At 47.2% G+C, this 24,888-nt stretch overlaps 1 protein-coding gene across 3 annotated transcripts; it reads left to right on the top strand.

The window, feature by feature from the left end:
* The first annotated feature begins 1,608 nt into the window (after positions 1 to 1,608).
* ASB8 (ankyrin repeat and SOCS box containing 8) lies at positions 1,609 to 12,646 on the top strand. Of its 3 annotated transcripts, none has more exons than XM_044303280.1 (4): positions 1,609 to 1,639; positions 8,055 to 8,172; positions 9,473 to 9,577; positions 9,936 to 12,646. In XM_044303280.1, exons 2-4 carry the CDS (start codon positions 8,068 to 8,070, stop codon positions 10,566 to 10,568), a joined length of 843 nt encoding a protein of 280 aa, XP_044159215.1. In that variant the 5' UTR covers positions 1,609 to 1,639; positions 8,055 to 8,067; the 3' UTR covers positions 10,569 to 12,646. The 3 variants fall into 3 exon arrangements, with proteins under 3 accessions (XP_044159215.1, XP_044159214.1, XP_044159216.1); XM_044303279.1 differs by lacking the exon at positions 1,609 to 1,639 and adding an exon at positions 3,957 to 4,069; XM_044303281.1 differs by lacking the exon at positions 1,609 to 1,639 and adding an exon at positions 5,383 to 6,401.
* The last annotated feature ends 12,242 nt before the right edge of the window (positions 12,647 to 24,888 follow it).

Below are 24,888 nucleotides of genomic sequence, written 5' to 3'. Positions count from 1 at the left end.
AGATTTAGGCCTCTTGCACACGACCGTATGCCCTCCGTGAGCGGGCCATATGTCCAGGAGTGGCATTGATCGTGCGCACGGGAGCATACAGCATCCTAGATTACAATGATGCTGTGGACGTCGGGCCGCCCGCGGGGCTAAGATCATATGAGTGCAGGACAATAGCCCCGCGGGCGGCCCGACGTCCACAGCATCATTGTAATCTACGGTCGTGTGCAAGAGGCCTTAGACTAGGACTACACAAAGACATGTGTCGCGCAACAATTTTTATAATGATAGTCTATGGTGTCGCACTGCGACATGCTGCGACTGCGACACGACAGTAGCAAAAAATCCATCCAATATGGATTTTTCTGCGACTGTCGCGTTGCAGTGCGACACCATAGACTATCATTATAAAATTTGTCACGTGACATCGATGTCGCGCGACTCATGTAGACGTGCCCTATGTGTCGTGGTGTAGCCCTAGCCTTATATGCACACAAATCTGCAACCACCCTTAAATTGGATTCTGGCTTTTTTTTTTGGGGGGGGGGGGGTGTATTTAAAAATGCAGCACTCTCTGGGTATAGCCATTATCTGCTTGGACAACTCCCGCTACCAAGTATGCTCCGAAGGTGGCCAGACACACCTGTTTAGTGGACAGAAGTACACCATGACATTCCCATATACATGCACAAGCATCCGTTTTCATTGCAATAGAGAGAGGGGAAAAAGTTGCTGCAAGACCCTGCTGAAAGCGGTTTATAACAAGGTATCGGACATGTTGAACTTTAATATTCCCGATCCTTTTTCTCCCAACTTTCATGGGACTGTAGGGTTGCCCCATACATATTACATCATTGTTCTATCCCAATTATGTTTGTCCAAAAACTACAACCCCTATACCCCGAAGGGGGACAATCATAACGTATATGCCTGTACCGTTCCATTTTATTTTTTTCAACTATGCCACTTCCCCCCCCCCCATAACAATCTGCAAACCATGGAAGCCCCATAATAATATGCCAGACATAAAAGCATCTATAAAGTTTGCTTCCAAATGTTGACTGCTTAAGGCAAGGGCTACCGGCGATCCCGGCCACGACAGGTGTCGCCGTGTAGCCCTCGCCTAGGGTCTCACAGGCAGCAGTTAATGGAAAATGACTCTACGTGCAGAGACACCCTTATATTTTATCAAAACTGGCCTGACATTGGGCTTACTGGTTGCAGTACCATTATTTTAACTAGATGCACTGCTGCAGCTATCAAGTGTAAAAAAAAGTTGGCATAGAAAAGTACCGAGATGATGCCATTTTATGCCAGCTCTTCTTTGCACTTAAAATAATTCCTCTCAGTAACAATTAGTAGAAGAACACAATAATATAAAGAAGGACACAGGCAATTGGATAATACAAACAGCTAACCAGCTTCAAACACCACTTGCCCATACCAAATATGGCGAAGGACGGTGTTCCGCGTTGACCAAAATAGCAACAAAAACGTACATATTTTGCGTCAAATAGTGTTCCCATCAGCGTCCCCGCCTATTCGCCGGCGTCTTCATTCATTGGTGAGCCGCGCCGTCAATCTAAGTTTGCGGACTACTGATTGGCTGAGCCTGTGTCCGGGACGTCAGCCGCGCCGAGCTCTGGTGTAGGTGAGTGTGTGGCTGTGTGTTGTGGTCATGGGCTCTGTACAGCGGTGGGCTGCTGTTGTGGTGTGCACAGTATGCTGGGAGTTGTGGTGCACAGGATTAGCAGTGTCATGGAGGGAGGGGGTAGCATTTAGTAACCTTTTTGCCCAGTAATTGGTGGCACTGTGCAACTTTGCAGCCCTTTAAAGCGCATTAGGGTTGCAGGAGGGTGCAGTCGTATTGCGCCTGATATCTGACAACCGTGGCCAATTGCGGTGCTGTGCTCTGTGTGGTAGTCGCGTTAGGGACAATGCAAATTAATGATGGGCGCTGCTGCTTGGAGGGTGGGGGTTGTGCGTCAAAATCGACTTGTGGTCGCCCCCGCGTAACGCGTGCACAGCATGGGACCGTATTGCAGGCTCCGTAGTCCCATATTTGGGGGGGGGGGGGGGGCAATGGGAAGTCCTACAGTCGCTGAATGTCCTTGAACTCTTTGGGGTGCGTCACTCCTGATTAGTGTTGAGCGAACTTGTGTTTTAAGTTCTGCGTCCAAAGTTCGGGTTACCGAAGAATCGCATTATGGATTCCGATACCACGGACCATAACGGAATTTGGAATCCATAACGGGATTCTTCAATCACCCGAACTTTGGACGCAGAACTTAAAACACAAGTTCGCTCAACACTACTCCTGATATTTCTATGGGTGTCATGTGACTGCGGTTATAGCTGAGCGTCTCGGTCAGGTTCACACACTGCAGATTTTTGGGTGTTAATTTATGCAAAAATAATAAATAAAAAAAAATCAAATCACTAACTATAAATATTAAGTTTTCAAGATCCCATTCACATGCCACGGAACAGATATGCACACATTTTAGGACGTGCTGCTATTTTCAGTCAACACATGGTTCGGATTCCTTTCATTAGGTCACAGAATGTCGGCCATGTGGCTCGCCAGCTGTTCTGCCAGTGTACGGGCATGCAGGCAGTTGTAGTTCCACGACAGATGGTGAGACGCAGGTTTGCAGAGCTTGTGGTTGAATGTGTCGCAGTTTTTTGCGTACCAACTAATGTCAGTGGTTTTTTTTGTGTGTGTGACATCGGTGCCTTTTAAATAGGCATTGTTACCCCTAAGGGTTAAATGGAACCCGTCCCCAGGAAGTTCACTGTTACACCAGGCACAGTGCCTTATATGATACCTTTCACTTAGCGATCAATTGCTTCATTCTGGAGAAAAAGTAATTTTTTAAATAATCCATATGCAAATAAGCAATTATGTGCACCGAAAGCGGGGCCAAGACACTCTGTGCACCCTTGCTGCTTCCTCTCCTTGATGGTCAGGGCCAGAAGTGATGACTGTGTAGGAACATCGTTGTCTCAAGGAGGCGAGGGAGCGGCGGAGTGAGGGTGCACAAAGTGGCTTGGCCCCGCCCTCGATGCACTTAACTGCTCATTTGCATATGGATTAAATCAGATATGCTCAACCTGTGGCCCTCCAGCTGTTGTAAAACTACAACTCCCACAATGCCCTGCTGTAGGCTGTTAGGGCATGCTGGGAGTTGTAGTTTTGCAACAGCTGGAGGGCCGCAGGTTGAGCATGCCTGGATTAAATGAATGAAGCAATGTATCGCTAAGGAAAAGGTATCAATACATTCAGCTGAGCTAGCCCTACAAGGCACTGTATCTGGGGTAACAGTGAACTTCTCTGTGAAACGGATGGTGCTAAGGGTACGTTCACATGATGCAGTCAAAATGCATTTTTTTGGGCTATGATTATCCTAAAATCATGGCGAAATTTTAAAAAAAATGCATTTTGCAGCAATTACTAATAAATGCAGCAAAATGCCCTAATATTGTGTGACCATACCATAGGAGCGCTTGCAGTACAGCCGCTTAAATCAGAATTCTACGTTATACGCCACTTTTTTCGCTGTGTTATTTGTGCCACCAGCAGGAGAAAAGCCTTGTCTGTCCCGGTCGTATTACCAAAATCTCCAGGTCAGGGGGCCGTACAGGGGCTGCGCTTACTAAATTGGGATGCAGAGTTTTTTTTGTTTTTTTTTAAGTAAGTGATATTTGCCATCACAACCTTGTGCAGGTATGTAGTAGGTGGAATTGATTTTTGTGCATTTTTATACGCAGTGCTTATTTCCTCCACCAGGTGGCACTGCTGATCTTTATCACCCTAGGTAATGACACTGACGCTCATGTAGAGCAGTGAATCATATAATGAGAATACGTCTTTCTGTTCTGTTTGGGTCGGATGCTGTGAGTGATAAAAGTTGTCACCCATTGCATCTGTCTTTTTTATTTTTCCACAGCTGAATGATCAGCCATAATATTGATACCACCTGCCTAATATTGTGTAGGTTGTCCTCATGCCTACAAAGCGGCTGTGACCCATCAAAGCCTGGACTCCACAAGACCTGTGAAGACGTTAGTAGCAGATGCTGTAAGTTGCTCGATGCGGCCTCCATGGATCCCACAGACGACGATTGAGTTCTGGGAATTTGGAGACAAGTCATCATCTTGATCTTTGTCACGTTCCTCATTCCTAAACAGTTTTTTCAGTGTGGCCGGGGGATTAACCTGCCAAAGAATGCACTGCCATTAGGGGGAGCCACTACCATGATGTGGGGTACTTATCTGTACAATATTTAGGTAGGTGTCCCATCCACGTGATGCCAGGATCCAAGGATTCCCAGCAGAACATTGCGCAGAGCATCCTGGTGCCCTGTCTTCCCCTGGTAAGTGATGCACACCCAACTGGCCGTCCCCATGACCCAGTCGCCCATTCACCAGTTGTCCTTCTTTGGACCACCTTTGGTCGGTACGATCCATTGCATATTGGGAAAACGCCTTCTCGAGACCTGCCCTTTTGGAGATGCTCTGACCTTGTCGTCCAGCCATCACCACGTGGCTCTTGTCAGAGTCGCTCGGATCGTTGCGCTTGCTCATCTTTCTCGCTGCCAGCACATCGCCTTCAGTAGCTGTCTGAGGGACAGTGGTCACATATGCCACCAGAAAATGGAAAAGGAACATCTGGAAAACTCGATGCGATTGAGCTGAGGTTTACAAAGTAAAAACTGCTGGTGGAGCTTGGTCAATGATCACCCAACCAGGGAGGTGCAGCCTTCGGGTTCTGCAGAAGGCATATGTGGGGACAGGGTGACATTAATACTGGGTGGCATCTTTTGCTGTGATACAGGCTGCCACATTGGCATGGTAACCGTCATACAGACGCTGGATATCCTCCTGTCTTTCCAAGCTGAACACTACTGTTTGCCAGTGAAAACTGAAGAGAAACGTAACAATTTTTTTTAATTGCAAAAAATGTAGAGGGAAGTTAGAAAACAATTCCAAATGGAATAGAATTGGGGGGGGGGGGGGGGGGGGAGTGCAATTCCACCGCAGTCTTATGGGTTTTGTTTTTACGGTATTCCTTGTGGTAACACTGACCTGTTACATTTATTCTCTGGATCAGTACGATTACGGCAATCCCACATTTATATAGTTTGTCTTGTGTTTTAATACTGGGGAAAAAAAACAAAAAAAAAAACGTAGGAATTTTTTTTCATCGCTATATTTTTTTATCTTTTTTTATATTTGCGTCTACTGAGCTGAATGAGTGCTTTTTTTTCTGTAGTTTTTATTGATATGATTTTTAAGTGTGTATGACTCTTTGATCACTTTTTATGAAATTTTTTGGGACATGGTGTTGCCTGTGATCTTTAGATTTTTATTTATATTCTTTTAAAACTATTATTATTTTTACTTCTTACATCACTCTGACTATTGGAAGCATATATTAGGTTGCTTCTCCCTGACATTACAATTCATTGTAGACTCCCTATGCTCCTAGGGAACCCTGCCACCTGCAGGGCTCCATAGAATCTACAACTGCAGTAACCTTGGTCTCTCCGAAGAAACCCATGCTATTGCAGGCAATGAATGGCTCCCCCGATCGCCGAGTGGGGGAGCTATTCAGGCTTCGAGAGCACACTGCTCCAGGAGAAAGCCACCTTGTATGCCGTGGTCACAATTGACCAGGGCATTTGAGGCACTATCACCGATCGCAGACATTAGCCTTGTGTGTCTTCTGTTTAAAACAGCAAAAACCTGTGGCAAACGGGTGCCATCTTTAAAGACCCGACCTCCGCCATATATGTACGGCAGAGGCCGGAATGGGTTAAATGCACTCCTTGTATGATGTGTATTCATTCATTTATCTTTTTTTATCATAGACAAGATATGTCGGTGCTCATGGAATAGATTTCTGACCCCTCTTGCTGCATTGTCGAGTAGCGTCTGCTATGTCAGGTTGGATGCCGCGTGGCTTCATGTTCGCCTCTTGGGTCACATGTGCTAAGGGGCGCTAAATGAAGCTAAAAGTTGGGCGTGCGGAGTAAATGGCCTGTTTCCCACCACGTAGCTGACAGGTTCCAGCTGCTGTACGTTAACGCGTTGCTCCCAGTCCTGTCATGTCATGCGCTGTGGGACTAGCGATCCGCAGCTGGTCCCCCCGGCAAGAAACTGGTTAAAGTCTCCCCTAATATTCGCCGTGTGTGAGGATTTGGCAGAGCGCTCTTTTTGCCTAGGAGGAAGCCCGGCTCTGCGGCCCCCTCCCCTCCTCCTGCTGAATATTTCATCCCATCTGAGCAAGAATTAATGGAAGGAGACGCTCTCTGCTCTTCATCCATTAAAAGCAGCCCTAGGAGGCATCGCCTTGGTCCGTCTCATGTGCCCGCTGAGTGCCAGAGGCAGGGAGTCTCCCCGGAGGGTGAGTGCAGGCAGAGAAGAGCACCTCAGCCATCCCCCCCCCCCCCCCCGGGGAAAGGAGGAAGAGTGTGCGGAAAGGGGAGCCTTCCTGCATCATTCATATCCTCCATCTACTCTGCATTCCTGTACTCAAAGAGCAAGAATAGAAATCTGTGAGTGGGCATCTTTCAAATTGTTAATATATCAGTTTTCGGGAAAGCTGGGTGATGACCAATATGGCCGCCGTTACCGCTCACCCAGCTTTTCTCTGACACCCCAACAGCGAATCAGGTTTTACAACAGTGTAATAGGACAGGTTTACCATTTAGGGTTTGAGAACGGAGAGGTGTATTGGTTGTCCCCCATCTTTCCTGGATGGTGGTGATTCAAGGACTCATATTTGCCATTCGTGGCTTGAGAAAAATGGGTCCATAGAATGGAGGCGATAATGGTCATCACCCAAGTTTCCTATGATGCATGGGGTTGGACCAAGGGCCCATGTTTACTTCAGACTTGCCATTCAGGGTTTGAGAAAGCTGGGTATGCTGGAGTGAAGGCGGCAATGGTTGGATATGACTGATGGGGTTTGTGATGGATATGACTGTCAGGGATCAGATGGATAGAACTGATGGGTTGGGCTGGGTAAGACTGCTGGGGGGTGGGGGGGTTGTGCTGGGTAAGACTGCTGGGGGGGGGGGGTGTGCTGGGTAAGACTGCTGGGGGGGGGGGTTTGCTGGGTAAGACTGCTGGGGGGGGGGGTTTGCTGGGTAAGACTGCTGGGGGGGGGGGTTTTGCTGGGTAAGACTGCTGGGGGGGGGGGTTTTGCTGGGTAAGACTGCTGGGGGGGGTTTGTGCTGGGTAAGACTGCTGGGGGGGGGGGGGGTGTGCTGGGTAAGACTGCTGGGGGGGGGGGGTTTGCTGGGTAAGACTGCTGGGGGGGGGGGGTTTGTGCTGGGTAAGACTGCTGGGGGGGGGGGTTTGCTGGGTAAGGCTGCTGGGGGGGGGGTTTGTGCTGGGTAAGACTGCTGGGGGGGGGGTTTGTGCTGGGTAAGACTGCTGGGGGGGGGGTTTGTGCTGGGTAAGACTGCTGGGGGGGGGGTTTGTGCTGGGTAAGACTGCTGGGGGGGGGGTTTGTGCTGGGTAAGACTGCTGGGGGGGGGGTTTGTGCTGGGTAAGACTGCTGGGGGGGTTTGTGCTGGGTAAGACTGCTGGGGGGGTTTGTGCTGGGTAAGACTGCTGGGGGGGGGGTTTGTGCTGGGTAAGACTGCTGGGGGGTTTGTGCTGGGTAAGACTGCTGGGGGGGTTTGTGCTGGGTAAGACTGCTGGGGGGGGGTTTGTGCTGGGTAAGACTGCTGGGGGGGGGGGGTTTGTGCTGGGTAAGACTGCTGGGGGGGGGGGGGTTTGTGCTGGGTAAGACTGCTGGGGGGGGGGGGGGGGTTTGTGCTGGGTAAGACTGCTGGGGGGGGGGGGGTTTGTGCTGGGTAAGACTGCTGGGGGGGGTTTGTGCTGGGTAAGACTGCTGGGGGGGGGGGATTTGTGCTGGGTAAGACTGCTGTGGGTAAGTCAGGGACCCCCATATTTACTAAGCATTTTTATATTATAAATTTTATAATATTTTTTCCATTTACCTGTATTGATATTACTAATGAACCCTTTCTGTAACATATGTTTCCGTGTAGATCGCTGCCCACCATGCTCCACATGCACAGGAAGTGCTCCCTCTCAGAGAGGTTGATACGTGCCATCTCCTCCATCCGCTCTCTGCCCGGAGACACGGTCGAGTCCCTTATCCGCAAGGTGAGTGGAGAGACGAGGGCGCCGCCTGTGATCTGTCTTAAAATTTCCATCCTGCCCTTTAATTACATGCATTTATTGGAAAGCTGGGTGACTACCAATATGGCCACCTACAGTTCCTGGTGTGGCTGTCACTCGGCTGCTGAATGCCATTACTTAGGCCTCTTTCAGACGGGCGTTGCGGGAAAAGGTGCGGGTGTGCGTTGCGGGAACATGCACGATTTTTCCGTGCGAGTGCAAAACATTGTAATGTGTTTTGCACGCGCGTGAGAAAAAATCTGCATGTTTGGTACCCAAACCCGAACTTCTTCACAGAAGTTCGGGCTTGGGATCGGTGTTCTGTAGACTGTATTATTTTCCCTTATAACATGGTTATATGGGGAAATAATAGCATTCTGAATACAGAATGAATAGTAAATTAGCGCTGGAGGGGTTAAAAAATAAATAAATAAATTTAACTCTCCTTAATCCACTTGATCGTGCAGCCGGCATCTCTTCTGTCTGTCTTCCTTTGCTGTGTGCAGGAACAGGACCTGTGGTGACGTCACTCCGGTCATCACATGATCCATCACCATGGTAAAAGATCATGTGACGGACCATATGGTGACCGGAGTGACGTCACCACAGGTCCTGTTCCTGCACACAGCACAGAAGACGGACAGAAGAGATGCCGGCTGCGCGATCAAGTGGATTAAGGCGAGTTAAATTTATTTATTTATTTATTTTTTAACCCCTCCAGCGCTAATTTACTATGCATTCTGTATTCAGAATGCTATTATTTTCCCTTATAACCATGGTATAAGGGAAAATAATAATGATCGGGTCTCCATCCCGATCGTCTCCTAGCAACTGTGCGTGAAAATCGCATGCTTGTGATTTTCACGCAACTCCATTAATTTCTATAGGGCCTGCGTTACGTGAAAAAACGCACAAAATAGAGCATGCTGCGATTTTCACGCAACGCACAAGTGATGCGTGAAAATCGCCGCTCATGTGAACAGCCCCATAGAAATGAATGCGTTGGGATTCAGTGCGAGTGCAATGCGTTCAACTCGCGCATCACATCCGGGCGGAATACTCACCCGTGTGAAAGGGGCCTTAGAGGTGCAGATGTCGAGCTCCTGCTGTGATAAGCTACTGTAGATAATTATTCTTATGCAGCAGTTTTCATACGTCGGCAGCTGGATCACCAGGGGTCGGGGGACCCTCGTACTTAACAGGTGTTGGCCGTGCAGTGGTATGCCATAAATGTACATGTCGAGGAGATACCCCTTTAACTAATACTGGTCCTCTCTGTCCACAGGGGGCCGATGTAAATGGTCCTCACGATACCCTGATGCCCCTACACAGCGCCTGCATGGTGTGCGACGCAGACTGCGTGGAGCTGCTCTTGGAGAAAGGAGCAAATGTGAGTAGGCTATGTCTTCTTAAAGGGGGACTCCTATTTTATGTTTTTTTTTGTTTGTTTTTTCAACTCCTCACCAATTTCAAGATTTTCTGCTTGCTGTCGGTGAACGGAAAACATTCCAAAGGATGAAAAGCCACATTTCTATCCAGTCTAGACAGCACCCTGTGAGCTTAACTGAATGACTCCAGGCTGATACATTTTCCCTGCACCGATACAATGCAGCAAACCGTCTGGACGATAAAGAACTTGATGTTTTTAGCTCACAGAGGATATACTAAAGCAGATCCTCAGCTGTGAGCAGGTCTATTCAGGTGTATAAGTGGTATCTGGTAAATTATTGCATTTCTCCGTCCTGCAGGTCAATGCCCTCGACGGCTACCGACGCGCAGCCTTGCACTACGCGGCGGAAAAAGACGAGACCTGCGTTGAAATCCTCCTGGAATACGGCGCCGACCCCAACGCTCCGGATGGTAATCAGGACACCCCCTTACACTGGGCTGCTTTCAAAAACATGGACGGCTGCGTACAAGCGTTACTAGAGGGCGGCGCAAAGGTCAATGCCAGAGACTACAACCAGGACACACCCCTGAGCTGGGCGGTTATGAAAGGCAATCTAGAGAGCGTGCGGCTGCTCCTGGAATATGGGGCCCAGCCCGACACTGCTAACCTCAAGGGTCAGTACCCGGCGGGGCGGCTTGCCGTTCTGATGGGTAGAGGCCTGGGTGGGGAGAGGGAGGAGGAATGCCTGGAACTTCTGCACAGAGCTTGTGGCACCCTCAGGTTGAGGAGAGAAGGTGGGGTGCCCCCTGAGGCTGCCCGTGATGCCCAGCTGTCTCAGCGTCTTGTCAAACTGTGCTCGGTCCCGGGAACTTTGAAAGCTCTGGCGAGGCGTGAGGTAAGGGGCAGCCTAGGAGAATGCCAGTTATCTCAAGTGGTGACCGAGCTGCCTGTTCCCAAATCCATACAGGACTACGTTCTGCTGCTGCACTGAATACACTGGACTATAGAAAAATATCTAAGACCCCCGGGCGTCCATGGTGGCTCCCAGGGCGGACCGGTTGTTCACATGAAGACCTTATTGACTTCCCAGTGTATCGGGCGGAGATGTTCGTGTGAAATTCGAGAAATATATTTAGTGAACCCTAGCAAACCAGTCTTTTTTCTCCTGGCCCCTAGCAACCTGGCTTTGTTCTCCTGGCTCCTAGCATTTTAGTCTTTGTTCCCCTAGCCCTTAGCAACCAGACTTTGTTCTCCTGGCCCCTAGCAACCAGCCTTTTCATTCTGGGCTCCCTAGCAACCAGCCTTTTTCATTCTGGGCTCCCTAGCAACCAGCCTTTTCATTCTGGGCTCCCTAGCAACCAGCCTTTTCATTCTGGGCTCCCTAGCAACCAGCCTGTCCGTTCTTCAACTAGGACTAACACTTGGCAGAAAAGAGGCAAGGAGGATTGTCCGTATTAAATCAAGCCTTTCCAAATCCTTTACTGGCACTTAGAGAGTGTGACTGCAGAGAGGAGTATGGGGGCTGAGTAAAAGAAAATGTATACATTTTCAATAAAAATAAATACTGTATTATTCGTCACCTGGATCAGATGGTCCTTAACGGGAATGTCACCAAAAAATGATCTAAAATCCAGAATTTTTTTCACACTGACCACTAAGCCTCATAATAGGCTGACAGTTCTGTTCTGTGCAGATCACTTTTCAGCAGTCAACTTGTTATCATCATGATGGGATTACAATATCAGGTAACATCTATCTATAGATTTGGTTCTAATTAGTGAAAAAAAATCTAGGTGACACATTCTCTTTAACAATTATTATGCATGTGTTGATCAATTCTGGGGGGAAAAAAGTCTACATTCACTTTCTTTTTTCTCCTCATTAATTAAATGGCGCAACTGTATTTTTATCTGGGCGATGGCTCCGGCTGCTGTAGATTTGCAATGAAGCTGTAGATTTGCAATGAAAAACAGTGCCACCCTTGTCGACAGTCTGTGCCTGGCATTGCAGTATTCACTTCAATGACGCTGAGCTGCAATACCAGACTCTGCCCATAGGAAGAAAACAACTTATATTTTTTTTCCTAACCCGTCTAACATGGATGGAAAGTCACAACTGGTCCTCATACGCAGTATTTAGAATGTAGCACAATTTCTAGTATGCCTTTTCAGTCACATGGGGACCGGCAGGGGCCTTGGTGGTTGGACACCCACCGATCAGACACTTATTCCCTGTCCTATAGGTAGAGGATAAGTTGTCATATTGGGGCAACCCCTTTAAATAAATAAATAAAAAAACAGGAAATAGTTTTCTGTAGTTCCTTGGTATCCTGTAATAACATTTTCTTACCCACCACATACCTGGTGTAGCCTTGATCTAAAAGCAGACCTGTCACTTTTAGGTACAGCTGGTGTAAGTATTCAAAGTCATTACTGTGTTAATTGGTGTAAGGACCCATCTGGTGGATGCTAGTTTTTTATTATTTGTATTATATGTGGTGACGTCACTCCGGTCATCACATGTATTTTATATAATTTTTTTTAAATTAATTACAATATATTTGCACTTTCCAAAACGAATACCCAATGTACCATTGTATAGTTGATTATGATATTGTCAACCCAGTCCAGACGACCAGACACTCCCACTACTGTCATAATTTTCACCTCTTTTAACGATAAAGCTCGTCCTCTTTGCTATAGAGGTTAAAAGGTTTTGTATGCAATAACGCATTTATTCCCATGGGCGATATCCTAGCTTTCCCTCATTTTGGCACGTACTCCACCCTCTCCATTGACCTTTTACAGAAGGAGGATTCGCTTGTCACTCACTTTCCGTACTTGCCCTGTAAGAAATCCTGTCTTCCAGCTCAGTAGAGGTTAAAATAACCAAGGGCTGGAGATATGTAGGACAGTATAAGTGGGAACTTCCATAGGAATTGATAAAACCAGAAGACTCCCGATGATGGAATGAACCCCTTAATAGGCAGGAGTTAAGGATTTGAGAGTATTCCCTGATGTATACCTATGATGGATAGCATACAGTAACAAACTACATCCTTTTTTTTTTTTTTTTATCAAGATAGTTTTTATTGAAAAAGTAAAACACAGTGTACGACATATACACATACTGTATGTCAGCATCCAATGGCATTTATAATCAAATACATTTGTGCCCCTTTTTAAATATAAATAGAATGTTGTTGTGTCATCTTATTATTTCCAAGGAGTACACATTAATCACAATGTATCCAGGGTGTACATATATCAAAATAAAACCCAATCATTAAACCAAACTTTCAAACCTGTGAGATGGCCGAGCCCTACAAAAGCAGCATCTCTTCGGTGTTGTAGCACTGTCCACTGCGAAACACTAGTGCACAGCCATGCTGACCAGCGTTCCCACTATACCAGGCCAACCTGTCGCAGTTCCCCAGTCCCAGAAATTTGGTCCCTTATGCAGTCCGCAGCGAGGGCCCCTGACACTAGACCCGGAGCACTTAACCATCCCTGCCAAATAGATAGAAACTTATTGGGACACTTTCTTTTCAAGTATATTCCCCTTTCATACCTTAGGATGGTGTTCATTCTATTAATGTATTCCCGAGAGGTGGGCGGGTCATGATCGGTCCAGTGTTTAGCTATTACTATTCGGGCCTGGAACAGCATTCTCTGCATACATATAGATAAGTTAGTATCCCCCTCATCAACTTCTAGCAGTCCCAGAAGACAAAACTTGTAACAAACCACATCTACCTTATCTCCAGAGTATCCATACCTGCGGCTTAAGGGGAGGGATGTTCATTAAAGGGGTTGCCCATTAAGATAACTTTTTTTTCCCATATCCGACCAATGGGGCCTTCGCCATTCATGAGAACAGGGGTCTGTGACACTTGATTCGACTGTGGGACTGCTCAAGATAGCCTAGTACAGGGGGCAGCAACCTTCGGCACTCCAGGTGTGGTGAAACTGCAACTTCCAGCATGCACACATGCTTGGCTGTTCTCATGATGATCCATGGTCTAGTACAAGAGTTTGGCTATCTCCACCTGCCCTATATAGTTGAATTGAGCTGCAGTGCTCATGTGTGACTACCACCCCTTTCAAATGGGGGAGCATGAGCCCCGTTCTTGTGATGGGCATGGGCTCCAGTAGACGGACCCCCACCGATCCTATCCTGTTGATGGGGGATAAGTTGTTTTAATGGGTTGTCTCATCTAAATCACCACCTTGACATATGCACTCTTATATCATATGGACCTTATAGGGGAGGTACACCTGCTTAAGAACTCCCTATGAAACCCCTTCATGAACCAAAGTTGAGAGGTGCCTACAAGCAACAGCATCCGTTCTGCCTGGCCCAGTCTCTTCACATATTGCATGGGCATTTATTGATTTGAATGGCCGCATGTAATTCTACACCCCCCCGTAGTGTCCGCTGCAGGGAAAATGCATAGCCAGTGGTAACTTCTCTTGGGCTAATCAGCTGATCGCTCAGTGCCAGGTCTGCCCAGTTATAAATCTACTTGCTCTTCACTATAGTGCCGACTGTCATCCTACTTTTCCTAGAAACAGATATAACGAACGTAGAGCTGAATGGAAAATTTTACATCACTGTAGTGAAGGACGTCCATTTATTGGTGATGTTCTGGCCTTGGAGGGAAATTCTGTATAATTCTTCAGAATGTATGTGGACATGAGCCAGGGTGCAGTGATCCGCATGCACTAATGAGCATTCATAACGATGGGAAAACGATCATGTACGGCAGCGCACCGCAATTCACCTGTGACCTATGCAGATGACTATCAGTCACTATCTAGTAGATCAGGCCTAAGGGCCTGGCAGAGAAGAGGCACCTGCCACGGGTCATTAATCTTTTCATTCTGAGACTATCGGGTCTGACTCCACTGCTCCAGCCCTGCCAGAACCAGTAACCACAACCTGGGCTTGGGTCACATTGGAGAATCAGACCTTCTTATTTCATATTAGATCAGCGGTGGCTGTGTAGACATCAACTGGGACTAAACTTGTGCTAAGATGTTGTAAGGTGAAAATGTGTAAGGCTCTGTTCGCATTTCCTTTGGAGCCTCGGTCACAGATTCTGTCATATGTGGCAGGAAAAATAGATCCAAAATGATGGATACCTCACTGGACCTTAATAGTCAATAGGGCCCCTTGGCTACCGGTGGTATTCATCAGATGTGTCCACTGGTGAACAGAGCCTTACCTGTTTTTTGGTTTTACGCCGTCTTGGATAAAGCGCTAGACTGGATTCACTATAAAAATAGGAGACACAGGAGGGACGGGGACAGCGCATGCTCATGTAGCCAGGGGGACTCCTTGACTAAACGATGGCTCATTACTATTAAAAATGGCTGCTTTAAGGTATGGTACCCAGCTACAGGAGGAATCGTAGAGCAGGAGTTTAACTAGCCAATACAATCTACTAGAAATCCATCAACATTTAGATCAAAGATGAGAGAAGAGAGTTGGGGAGTCCTTCAACCTAAAAAACAAAGAGGTATTGCTCTAAGATCTCTGCATAGAGCTCAGAAGAGGGTTTTGGACTCTGCATGGTGTTCAGGAGAGTACATGGGCCCATGGATGGAGGTCAGAAGCATGGTTGGGCCTTTATATGGTGGTCAGATGTGTTATTGGGCTCCTATGTGGTCCTCAGAAGAGTGCTTGGGTCACTGTATGGAGGGCAAAAGAGAGGTTAGGTTGCTGTATGGTGGCCATAAGAGAGGTTAGGCTGTTGTATGATTGTCAGAAGATTTCTGGGTCAGAAGAGGGGATAGGGCTCTGAATGGCGGGCAGAAGAGATGTTAGTCCTTTGTATGGTGTTCAAAGGAGTGCTTGGTCCCTTGTTTCGGGTCCAGAAGGGCGCTTGGCCATCTTCGTGGTTGTCAGAAAATGCTATCATCTCTGTGTGGTGCTCAGAAGAGTGGTCGGGCCTTTATATGGTGGTCACACGACTGCTTGGACTCCTTTGTTTTAGTGACTGGGGGTGTTAGGACCCCCCTCAGTGATGTAAACCTCTGTCTCTGAGGTAAGATACCACGAGTTTATTTTTTTTAAGTGGACGAGAAGTCCACTAAGTTTTTCTACAAAGCTCATGGTATCGATGGAAAGCTTGTTGCACGTGAAACCACGCAGACTTCACCAGAGCCGTGATTTGTAATAAGCCACTTACCTCTACATTTAGTCACGTGATGAAAGTTACCTGACAAGAGAAGATTCCTGCGGTCTTACAGCTAATACAGAGCGATGGCCATTATCCCACATTCCTGGCTCTAAGGGTTTTCTAGGTGTAATATTCCTTGACGTGTCCTCCTAGACATGTTCGAAAGTTATATAATGGGGGAGGGGTTGTCCATTTTAATAAATCCTGTCTATCTTGTCCTAGACCAGGCATGTCCAAACTGCGGCCCTCCAGCTGTTGCAAAACTACAACTCCCAGCATGCCCTAATAGCTGTAAGCTATCCAGGCATGCTGGGAGTTGTAGTTTTGCAACAGCTGGAGGGCCACAGTTTGGACATGCCTGTCCTAGACAGACTCTTGTCCATAGGCAGTGGCTGGTATTGCAGCAATTTTAAATCGGTAGGCTTGAGCTGCAATACCAGATGCTACCTGTGACGAGTGTGGTGCCGTTTCTCATTCAACCGCTTTAGGCTACTTTCACATCTGCGTTTTTGCTGGATCCGTCATGGACCTGCGGCCCTCCAGCTGTTGTAAAACTACAACTCCCACCATGCCCTTCTGTAGGCTGTCCAGGAATGATGGAAGTTGTAGTTTTGCAACAGCTGGAGGGCCGCAGGTTGAGCATGCCTGCGGTATATAATACAACCGCCTGCATCCGTTTAGAACGGATCCGGTTGTATTATATCCCAAATGAAGAAGACGGATCTATCATGAAATCCATTGTAAGTCAATGGGCGCCGAATCTATTTTTTTTTTGTGTTCGGAAAAACTGATCCGTCACTATTGACTTACATTATGTTTTATGACTGATCCGTCTTGATCAGTATCCCATGACGTGCTCAAAAACGCTGCTTGCAGCGTGGGAACGAGATGCATTCTGGTGCAGTCCGTTCCATTCAGTTTTGTCAACAGAAGTGTTTCCCTCCGGTTTTGAGATCCTCTGCCGGGTCTCAATTCCCGGAAAGGAAACCGCTGATGTGAATGTAGACTAACCTATATGAACGCTTGATTCATTTCAGTGAGATGTGAAATAAGCAATAATAATAATTTTATTTCATTAAATTATTTCTAATTAATTGGAAAAAAAATGTAAAAATATAAAAAACTTAAAACTTTGTGACTCTAGCCTTAACATTCATTAGATGAAGGTCAGACGGACTTGCATATTTTGGCGCAACTGACCGACCATATCATGTGGTTGGGGGGGGGTTGTTGCAGAAGTATTGGGCTTTTTTTTTTCCGGCATGCCTGATCCTTTATGTTCACTAGAGAGATAAGAGAGGTGTCTTACCCTCTCCGTAGTGAGAACACATGCACACGGAGCCGAGCGGAGTGTGCTTGTGTATGGGGTGATCTAGAGCAATAGGTAGAAGGTGGCTAATCTGCCAAACAACCCATCCTTCTGCCCAGCATAACTGGGGCTCAGTTTGATCTTTAGGAGGCCCCCACTCTTCTGTATGCACCATGGCTCAGTGAGTATAAGGGTACATTCACACAACTTTTTGTGTTTTGCAGACCTGCAAAACACGGATATCAACCATGTGCGTTGCGCATTTTGCAAACCCTATGGTAGAAATGCAATTGCGGACAAGAATAGGACACGCCCTAACTTTTTTGCGGGGCCTCGGAATGGAAGGACAGATGCGTCCGCATCTTTTGCAGCCACATTGAAATGATGGGTATGCATCTGTTCTGCAAAATTGCGGAACGGATGTGAACCCATAAATATGGCCATGTGCATGTACCCTAAAGCTGCTAGTACAGGGTGGGATGATATGAAAAGTTCTACAAATGTCCGAAATTACAATGTGATAAAAAAATAAAAATAAAACATCCATGTGAACCTGGAAAGGCATTAAAACCCGGGCACACACACAGTGCTGGTGTGAAATGACCCCTGAGATTTTAGAACAGGTAGGACATGGCTGGCCCCTACGCTCCATCCATCAGGTTTGATGTCGTCCAGCGAGCGACTTGTAGTGCGTTACCCCGACATACTGACGCACATTATAATCCCGCTGCACGTAATCGCACACCCTCACAGCTCTGTCACTGCCTCTCAGTGCAGCCCAGCAGATGAAGACATGAGCGCAGTCTGACAGGTCCCCTCTCTCCTGTGATCGGGATAAATGATAGCACCAAGCTGGGGGGGATGAAGGGACACGGCTGTTTGAGTCTGACACAACCAATCCATCCAGGGAGAGAGAGCGGGAGGGAGAGAGGTAAGGAGGGGGAGAAGACACGGCAGGAGACGCAGGACTAAAGATATCGCACAGTAGGGATCACTATAGGGATCTGGAGGCCCAGCGTCAACACCTGCCCCCATTATAATGATCCCCAGGAATGGGCTCAGTTTGGAAAATTTAGAAAAGGTGCCAAAGGTTCTGGAATGTTAACAGGTCAGATGGGGCTAAAAGTTGTAGATTATCTATCCATCTATCTCATATCTATCTATCATATCTACACTGTATGGACAAAAGTATTGGAGCTTTTATTACATCCCATTTTAAATCCACAGGGATTAATATGGATTTGTTCCTCCCTTTGCTTTTCAGGGAAGGATTTCTGTAAGATTTTGGAGTGTGTCGGTAGAAATTTTTGGCCATTCATCCAGAAGAACATTTGCAAGGTCAGACACTGGCCTTGGACAAGAGGACCTGGCACACAGGTCTCCATTTTAGGTAATCCTAAAGGTGTTGGATGGGGTTCAGGCCAAGGCTCTGTCCACCCCAAACTCGCCCCAATCATGCCTTTATGGACCTTGCTTTGTGCACTGGGGCACAGTCATGGTGGAACAGCAGAGGGCCTTTACCAAACTGTTCCCATAAAGGAAGCATGCGATTGTCCCAAACGTCTTGATATGCTGAAACATTAAAGGGGTTTTGCCATGATTGATGAAAAAAAAAGAAAGAAAATCTGACATCATATAGTACATGACAAAACCTTTCTAACAAAGCTAAAACCAGCCCTGTACCTCACATGGATCCAGAGGTCTCCACATTAATTACTCCAATTGTTCTACTAGATTTATTTCAGGCTGGCAGCTCAGGGGGCATGTCCTTTCTGCTGTAGCGCTCTCCCTTTAACTGCCACAGCTTCTAACAAGATGGGTGGTGACAGTTTTTTAACTGAGCGCGTGCGACCACCTCAGTGAGATAGATGGAGAAATAAGGAAAATAACAGCAGGTGGCGCTATACAGATACCTTTTTTTTTTTTGCATAGCTCAGTGGCTATACTATATTTTTAATTACATGGAATTGCAAAAGTAATGAGAGCTATGTGCTGGTTTGGAAAATGTAGACAATTTTTATCGGACGACCCCTTTAAGATTTCCCTTCACCAGAACTAAGGGACCTAGGCTAGCCTCTTAAAAAACCAACGCCATAGCAATATCCCTCCTCCACCGAACTTTACACAAAGCAGTCAGGCAGGTAACGGGTCTCCGGGCATTTGCCAACACAAGGTTCGTCCATAAGACCGCCATATAGAGGAGCGTGATACTTCACTGCACAGAAGACGTTTCAACTTCTCCAGAGTCAAGTGGTTGAGGTGCTTTACACCACGCCGTCCGACGCTTGGCATTGTGCTTGGTGATGTAAGGCTTGCATGCAGCTTCTCAGCCATGGAAACCCATGCCATGAAGTTCCCGGTGCACAGTTCTTGTGCAGATGTTAATGCCAGATGGGGACAGTTATGGAGTCAGTGGAGCATTGGTGGCTTTTATGCACCTCTGTAACTTTACGTGGTCTCCACTCCTTGGCTGATTCGCTGTGGTTCCTGAATGCTTCCAATCATACCACTTGGCTATTCAATAAAATGCAACACATGGATGAACGAGGTTCCTCCAGAGCAGGAGCTCCTGTTTGTTATTACGTAACATAGTTTATAAGGCCGAAAAAATACATCTGTCCATCCAGTTATCCTGCAAGTTGATCCAAAAGAAGGCAAAAAAAACCTGTGAGGTAGAAGCCAATTTTCCTCACTTTAGGGAAAAACAAATTCCTTCCCGACTCCAATCAGACAATCAGAATAACTCCCTGGATCAGCGACCCCTCTCTAGTAGCTATAGCCTGTAATATTATTACACTCCAGAAATACATCCAGGCCCCTCCTGAATTCCTTTATTGTACTCCCCATCACCAGCTCCTCAGGCAGAGAGCTCCATAGTCTCACTGCTCTTACCGTAAAGCATCCTCTTCTACGTTTGTGTACAAACCTTCTTTCCTCCAGACGCAGAGGATGTCCCCTCGTCACAGTCCTGGGGATAAATAGATGATGGGAGTGATCTCTGTACTGACCCCTGATATATTTATACTTAGAAAAAGAGACGACTGAGGGGAGATCTAATTACTAAGGCCTCATGCACACGACAGTATTTTTTCACGGTCCGCAAAAATGGAGTCCGTAGGTCCGTGATCCGTGACCGTTTTTTCATCCGTGGGTTTTCCTTGATTTTTGGAGGATCCACGGACATGAAAAAAAAAGTCGTTTAGGTGTCCGCCTGGCCGTGCGGAGCCAAACGGATCCGTCCTGAATTACAATGCAAGTCAATGGGGACGGATCCGTTTGACGTTGACACAATATGGTGCAATTGCAAACGGATCCGTCCCCTATTGACTTTTAATGTAAAGTCAGGAGTCCCTTTATACCATCGGATCAGAGTTTTCTCCAATCCGATGGTATATTTTAACTTGAAGCGTCCCCATCACCATGGGAACGTCTCTATGTTAGAATATACTGTCGGATATGAGTTACATCGTGAAACTCAGATCCGACAGTATATTCTAACACAGAGGCGTTGGGGACGCTTCAGGGTAGAATATACTAAAAAACTGTGTACATGACTGCCCCCTGATGCAGTAGAAGCATCATACTTACCTGCGAGCTGCGATGTCTGTGTCCGGTCGGGAGCTCCTCCTACTGGTAAGTGACATTAGGCAATGCGCCGCACAGACCTGTCACTTACCAGTAGGAGGAGCTCCCGGCCGGACACAGACAGCGCAGCAGCCAGCAGGTAAGTATGATGCTTCTACAAATTGCTAAGTAACCATGGCAACCGGGACTGCAGCAGCGTCCCGGTTGCCATGGTTACCGATCGGAGCCCCAGCGATTAAACTGGGACTCCGATCGGTACTCTCCACTGCCACCAATGATAGGGGGGAGATTTTAATTAGGAGGGGGAAGGAGGGGAGAGGGCCCACTGGCCACCAACGAGTTAACTACAGGGGAGGGAGGGGGGGGGGGCTGGCCACCAACGAGTTAACTACAGGGGAGGGAGGGGGGGGCTGGCCACCAACGAGTTAACTACAGGGGAGGGAGGGGGGGCCCACTGGCTACCAACGAGTTAACTACAGGGGAGGGAGGGGGGGGGGGGGCTGGCTACCAACGAGTTAACTACAGGGGAGGGGGGGGGGGGTACTTTCAGGGTACTGTAGTCCCCCCCCCCATTCCAGTTATTACTTTAGTTGCCCTCCTCTGAACCCTCTCCAGCTCTGCTATGTCTGCCTTGTTCACAGGAGCCCAGAACTGTACACAGTACTCCATGTGTGGTCTGACTAGTGATGTGTAAAGTGGTAGGACTATGTTCTCTTCACGGGCATCTATGCCCCTTTTGATGCAACCCATTATCTTATTGGTCTTGGCAGCAGCTGCCTGACACTGGTTTCTGCAGCTTAGTTTGCAGTTCACTAAAATTCCTAGGTCCTTTTCCATGTCAGTGTTACCCAGTGTTTTACCATTTAGTATGTACGGGTGACTTGCGTTATTCCTTCCCATGTGCATAACTTTACATTTGTCAGTGTTAAACCTTATCTGCCCAAGCCTCCAATCTATCCAGATCCCTCTGTAGTAGTATACTGTCCTCTGTAGTGTGTGTGTGTGTGTGTATATGTGTATATATATATACATACAGTATACTGTCCTCTTCCGTGTCAATTACTTTACACAGTTTAGTGTCATCTGCGAAAATTTTTATTTTACTGTGTAAGCCTTCTACAAGATAATAAATATATTGAAGAGAATAGGGCCCAATACTGACCCCTGAGGTACCCCACTAGTGACAGTGACCCAATCTGAGTGTGTACCGTTAATAACCACCCTCTGTTTTCTATCCCTCAGCCAGTTACTTAGCCAGACGTAAGCCCAGATATGCCATATTGTGAAATGATGGGTGTGATGAGACATCCCCTTGAAGTCCTTTAGCTCTGGGAACCATCAGAAGGGTCAAAACCCACCACTGATACTATAGCAGACAATGTAATTTACGTATCATTTAGAATGGGGTAGACGTGGAAGACGGTGGTTTACACGTTGGCAGCCACAGTTGTACCATGTCGGAAATAATGCTTGATAATTCTCCATTGCTATGGAGTGGAAGAAGGAAAATCGGATAGCAACTTGGCATATGTGACCAATAGAAGTGGGCATCGTGTGGTTCCAGACCTGAGCCGAATTAATCGTGTTCATTAGTCTAACTTCCTGTCCGTTATCAGATCCGTACGAGCTGCTGCAGACCTTTTGGCACGACAGGGGTTAAAAGTCTGGGACCTGCTGTAAATGAGTGCTGGTAGCCATGTTCTCGTGTTTAAGGGTAACCCTCAGTCTGAGCCAATTACATGAGCCCAGAGCTGTGTTTAATGGGGCAGCAGTGAGGTCCAGTGACAGTGACGCTGATCTGCGGTGACAGTGTCCTATGGCTGTCCCCAGGGTTATGTGAACTCTGCTGGCTTACTTATTTACTCATCTGCATGGGCTGGCAGCGGTGCCCGCTGGTGCGAGGCTCTGCCACGGCTTGCACTGTAAGCGCACATCATACTGGGAGGCAGGATCTCTTGAGATAACATGGTGATCTGGAGGGGGCTCTGAACGTGGACAATTGGGGGGGTTGGTAACTGAGCACAGTGCTATTGACTTCAGAAATGCCAGGGTTAAGGCGTTTGTAATGATCGGCACACAAAGGGTAAAACTAACAAGGAAAATTTGGGATTGTTTTATTAAAGATCGACTCTGACATTTTAAAAGAGTTGTACAGGATTAGAAAAACATGGCTGCTTTCTTCCATGAACAGCGCCACATTTGGCCACAGGTTGGGCCTGGTATTGCAGCTCAGCTCCATTCTGTTCAGTGGAGCTGAGCCGCTTAAACGGACACATGGGAAACAACCCCTTAAAGGGGTATTCCGGCTACATTGTTATCCCTTATCCACAGCATAGTGGATAATTATTAGATTGGTGGGGGTCCTATCGCTGATCACGAGAATGGGGGGCACCTTACCCCCTGAAGTGAACATAGCGGTCGGTCGGACAGGAGCACAGCCGCTCTCTTCATTTCTATGGGAGTTCCAGAGATGGCCAAGCGCACCAATATCTCCAGAATTCCCATAGAAACAAATGGAGCAGCCGTAAGCATTACCGAACCAGCCGCTCCATTCATTTCAGGGGGCGGCAGAAGGTACAAGGCCCGCATTGTCATGATCTGTGGGGGTCCCAGCGGTAGGACCCCCACCAATCTAATAGTTATCCCCTGTCCTTATTGATAGAGGATAACTTAATGTAACCGGGATACCCCTTTAAATGTATATGTGAAACAGAAGGGCCCAACAAATCGGCACACATACCCTAGACACTGCCAAGGTGGCCGCCATGGGGGTAAGGTGGCCCAAAGCAGCCCAGGGGCCACAAGCCTCTTTTGTCCTGCAAAAATAGGTTGGAGATTTGACGAGAACGACTGTCCTATTACCTGGATGACCCTGTGATATCAACCATCACCAGATGGGGGCCCCATTTTGCTCTTACTGTGGGGCACATCCTACTCTATGACCCTTAAAGGATTAGAACAACATGGATTTTTTCTTGTGTCTGGTATTGCATCTCATTCCTATTCAGAAGCTAAGCTACAATGCCAGATACAACCCATGGTCAGGTGTGGGCTGTTTTAGATAGGAGCAGCCATGTTTTTTTGTTTTTTTTTGTAGCCTTGGACAATTCCTTTAAATGATGTTTTACCACACCACCACCATTTCTTGTTTGCCACCATTATGGTGTCTGTAGAAGAAAAACTTACTTGTAGGTTCACTAGACTTAGGGCCAGCATGACCAGGGTGGGTTTCATATCCATGGCCTCATTGCATCGTCATGAGAATTTTCAGTTCCTTGCCGTCTATAAATCTTTTCACCCTCCTTTTTTTGAATACATAATTATAGTTCTACTCGTTAATGTAGGAAATTTATAGTATATCTGTATAGGGAAGCTTAGTTTTTCTGACTTGAAAAATGATATAATTCTCACTACCCGCGGCCACCTCTAGGTGGAGCTCAGTGCATATGGATTTATACAGCTGGTATTCATTCCAATGGCTACTGTATATATCTTGTATTGAGCTCCTTCACTCTTTGATATTACCGTTTCCAATGAGAAGCCTTGTGCTGGACAGCAAGGGGGTTGTACAGGAATTGCTGTTCTCTTACAAAAACATTGCCACCCCGTGTCCACAGTTTGTGTGTGGTATTGCAGCGCAAATTCAATGGAGCTGAACTGCAATAACAGACACAACCATTGGACAGGGGTGCAGCTATTTTTTTTTCTAAATGGGTACAACCCCTTAAAGAGGTTGTGCAAGAATAGGGGAAGGGTTTTGGCAAACCCCCCCCCCCCCCCCCCCCCTCCTTCCCACTGCGCCGGACCTGTAAAGGAAATATTACTTGCCTGCTTCCTGGCTCCCCGCTCCTTCTCCTCCAGACCGGTGATGCTCCGCTGGGCTCCCACGATGTCAACGTGCGGTTTGAGATTGACGCAGCCAATCACTGTCCGTGGCAGAGAATGGATGCCTGTGTGTCACGTGATCATTTGTCATGACCTAAAGGGGAGCCGGGAGCCGCCGCGGTAATGTAAAACTAGATGTTGACACCGAGGGAGCCCAGCGGAGCATCGCAGGCCTTGAGGTGGAGCGGGGAGCCAACATCGGGAAGCAGGTAAGTAAGCTTCCCTTTACAGGTCTGGCCAAGTGAAGAGGGTTGCCAAAGAAACAAAAACAAAACATTCTTGCACAATGCCTTTAAGTGCCAGTCAGAGCAATAGTAAAGACTTCACTAAAAAATAAAAAAAATAACC

The sequence above is a fragment of the Bufo gargarizans genome, chromosome 8 (assembly GCF_014858855.1).
Source record: "Bufo gargarizans isolate SCDJY-AF-19 chromosome 8, ASM1485885v1, whole genome shotgun sequence".
In the NCBI taxonomy this organism is placed as follows: domain Eukaryota; kingdom Metazoa; phylum Chordata; class Amphibia; order Anura; family Bufonidae; genus Bufo; species Bufo gargarizans.
Note: the sequence above shows the minus strand (reverse complement) of the source record. Positions and strands in the feature narration are given on the sequence as shown.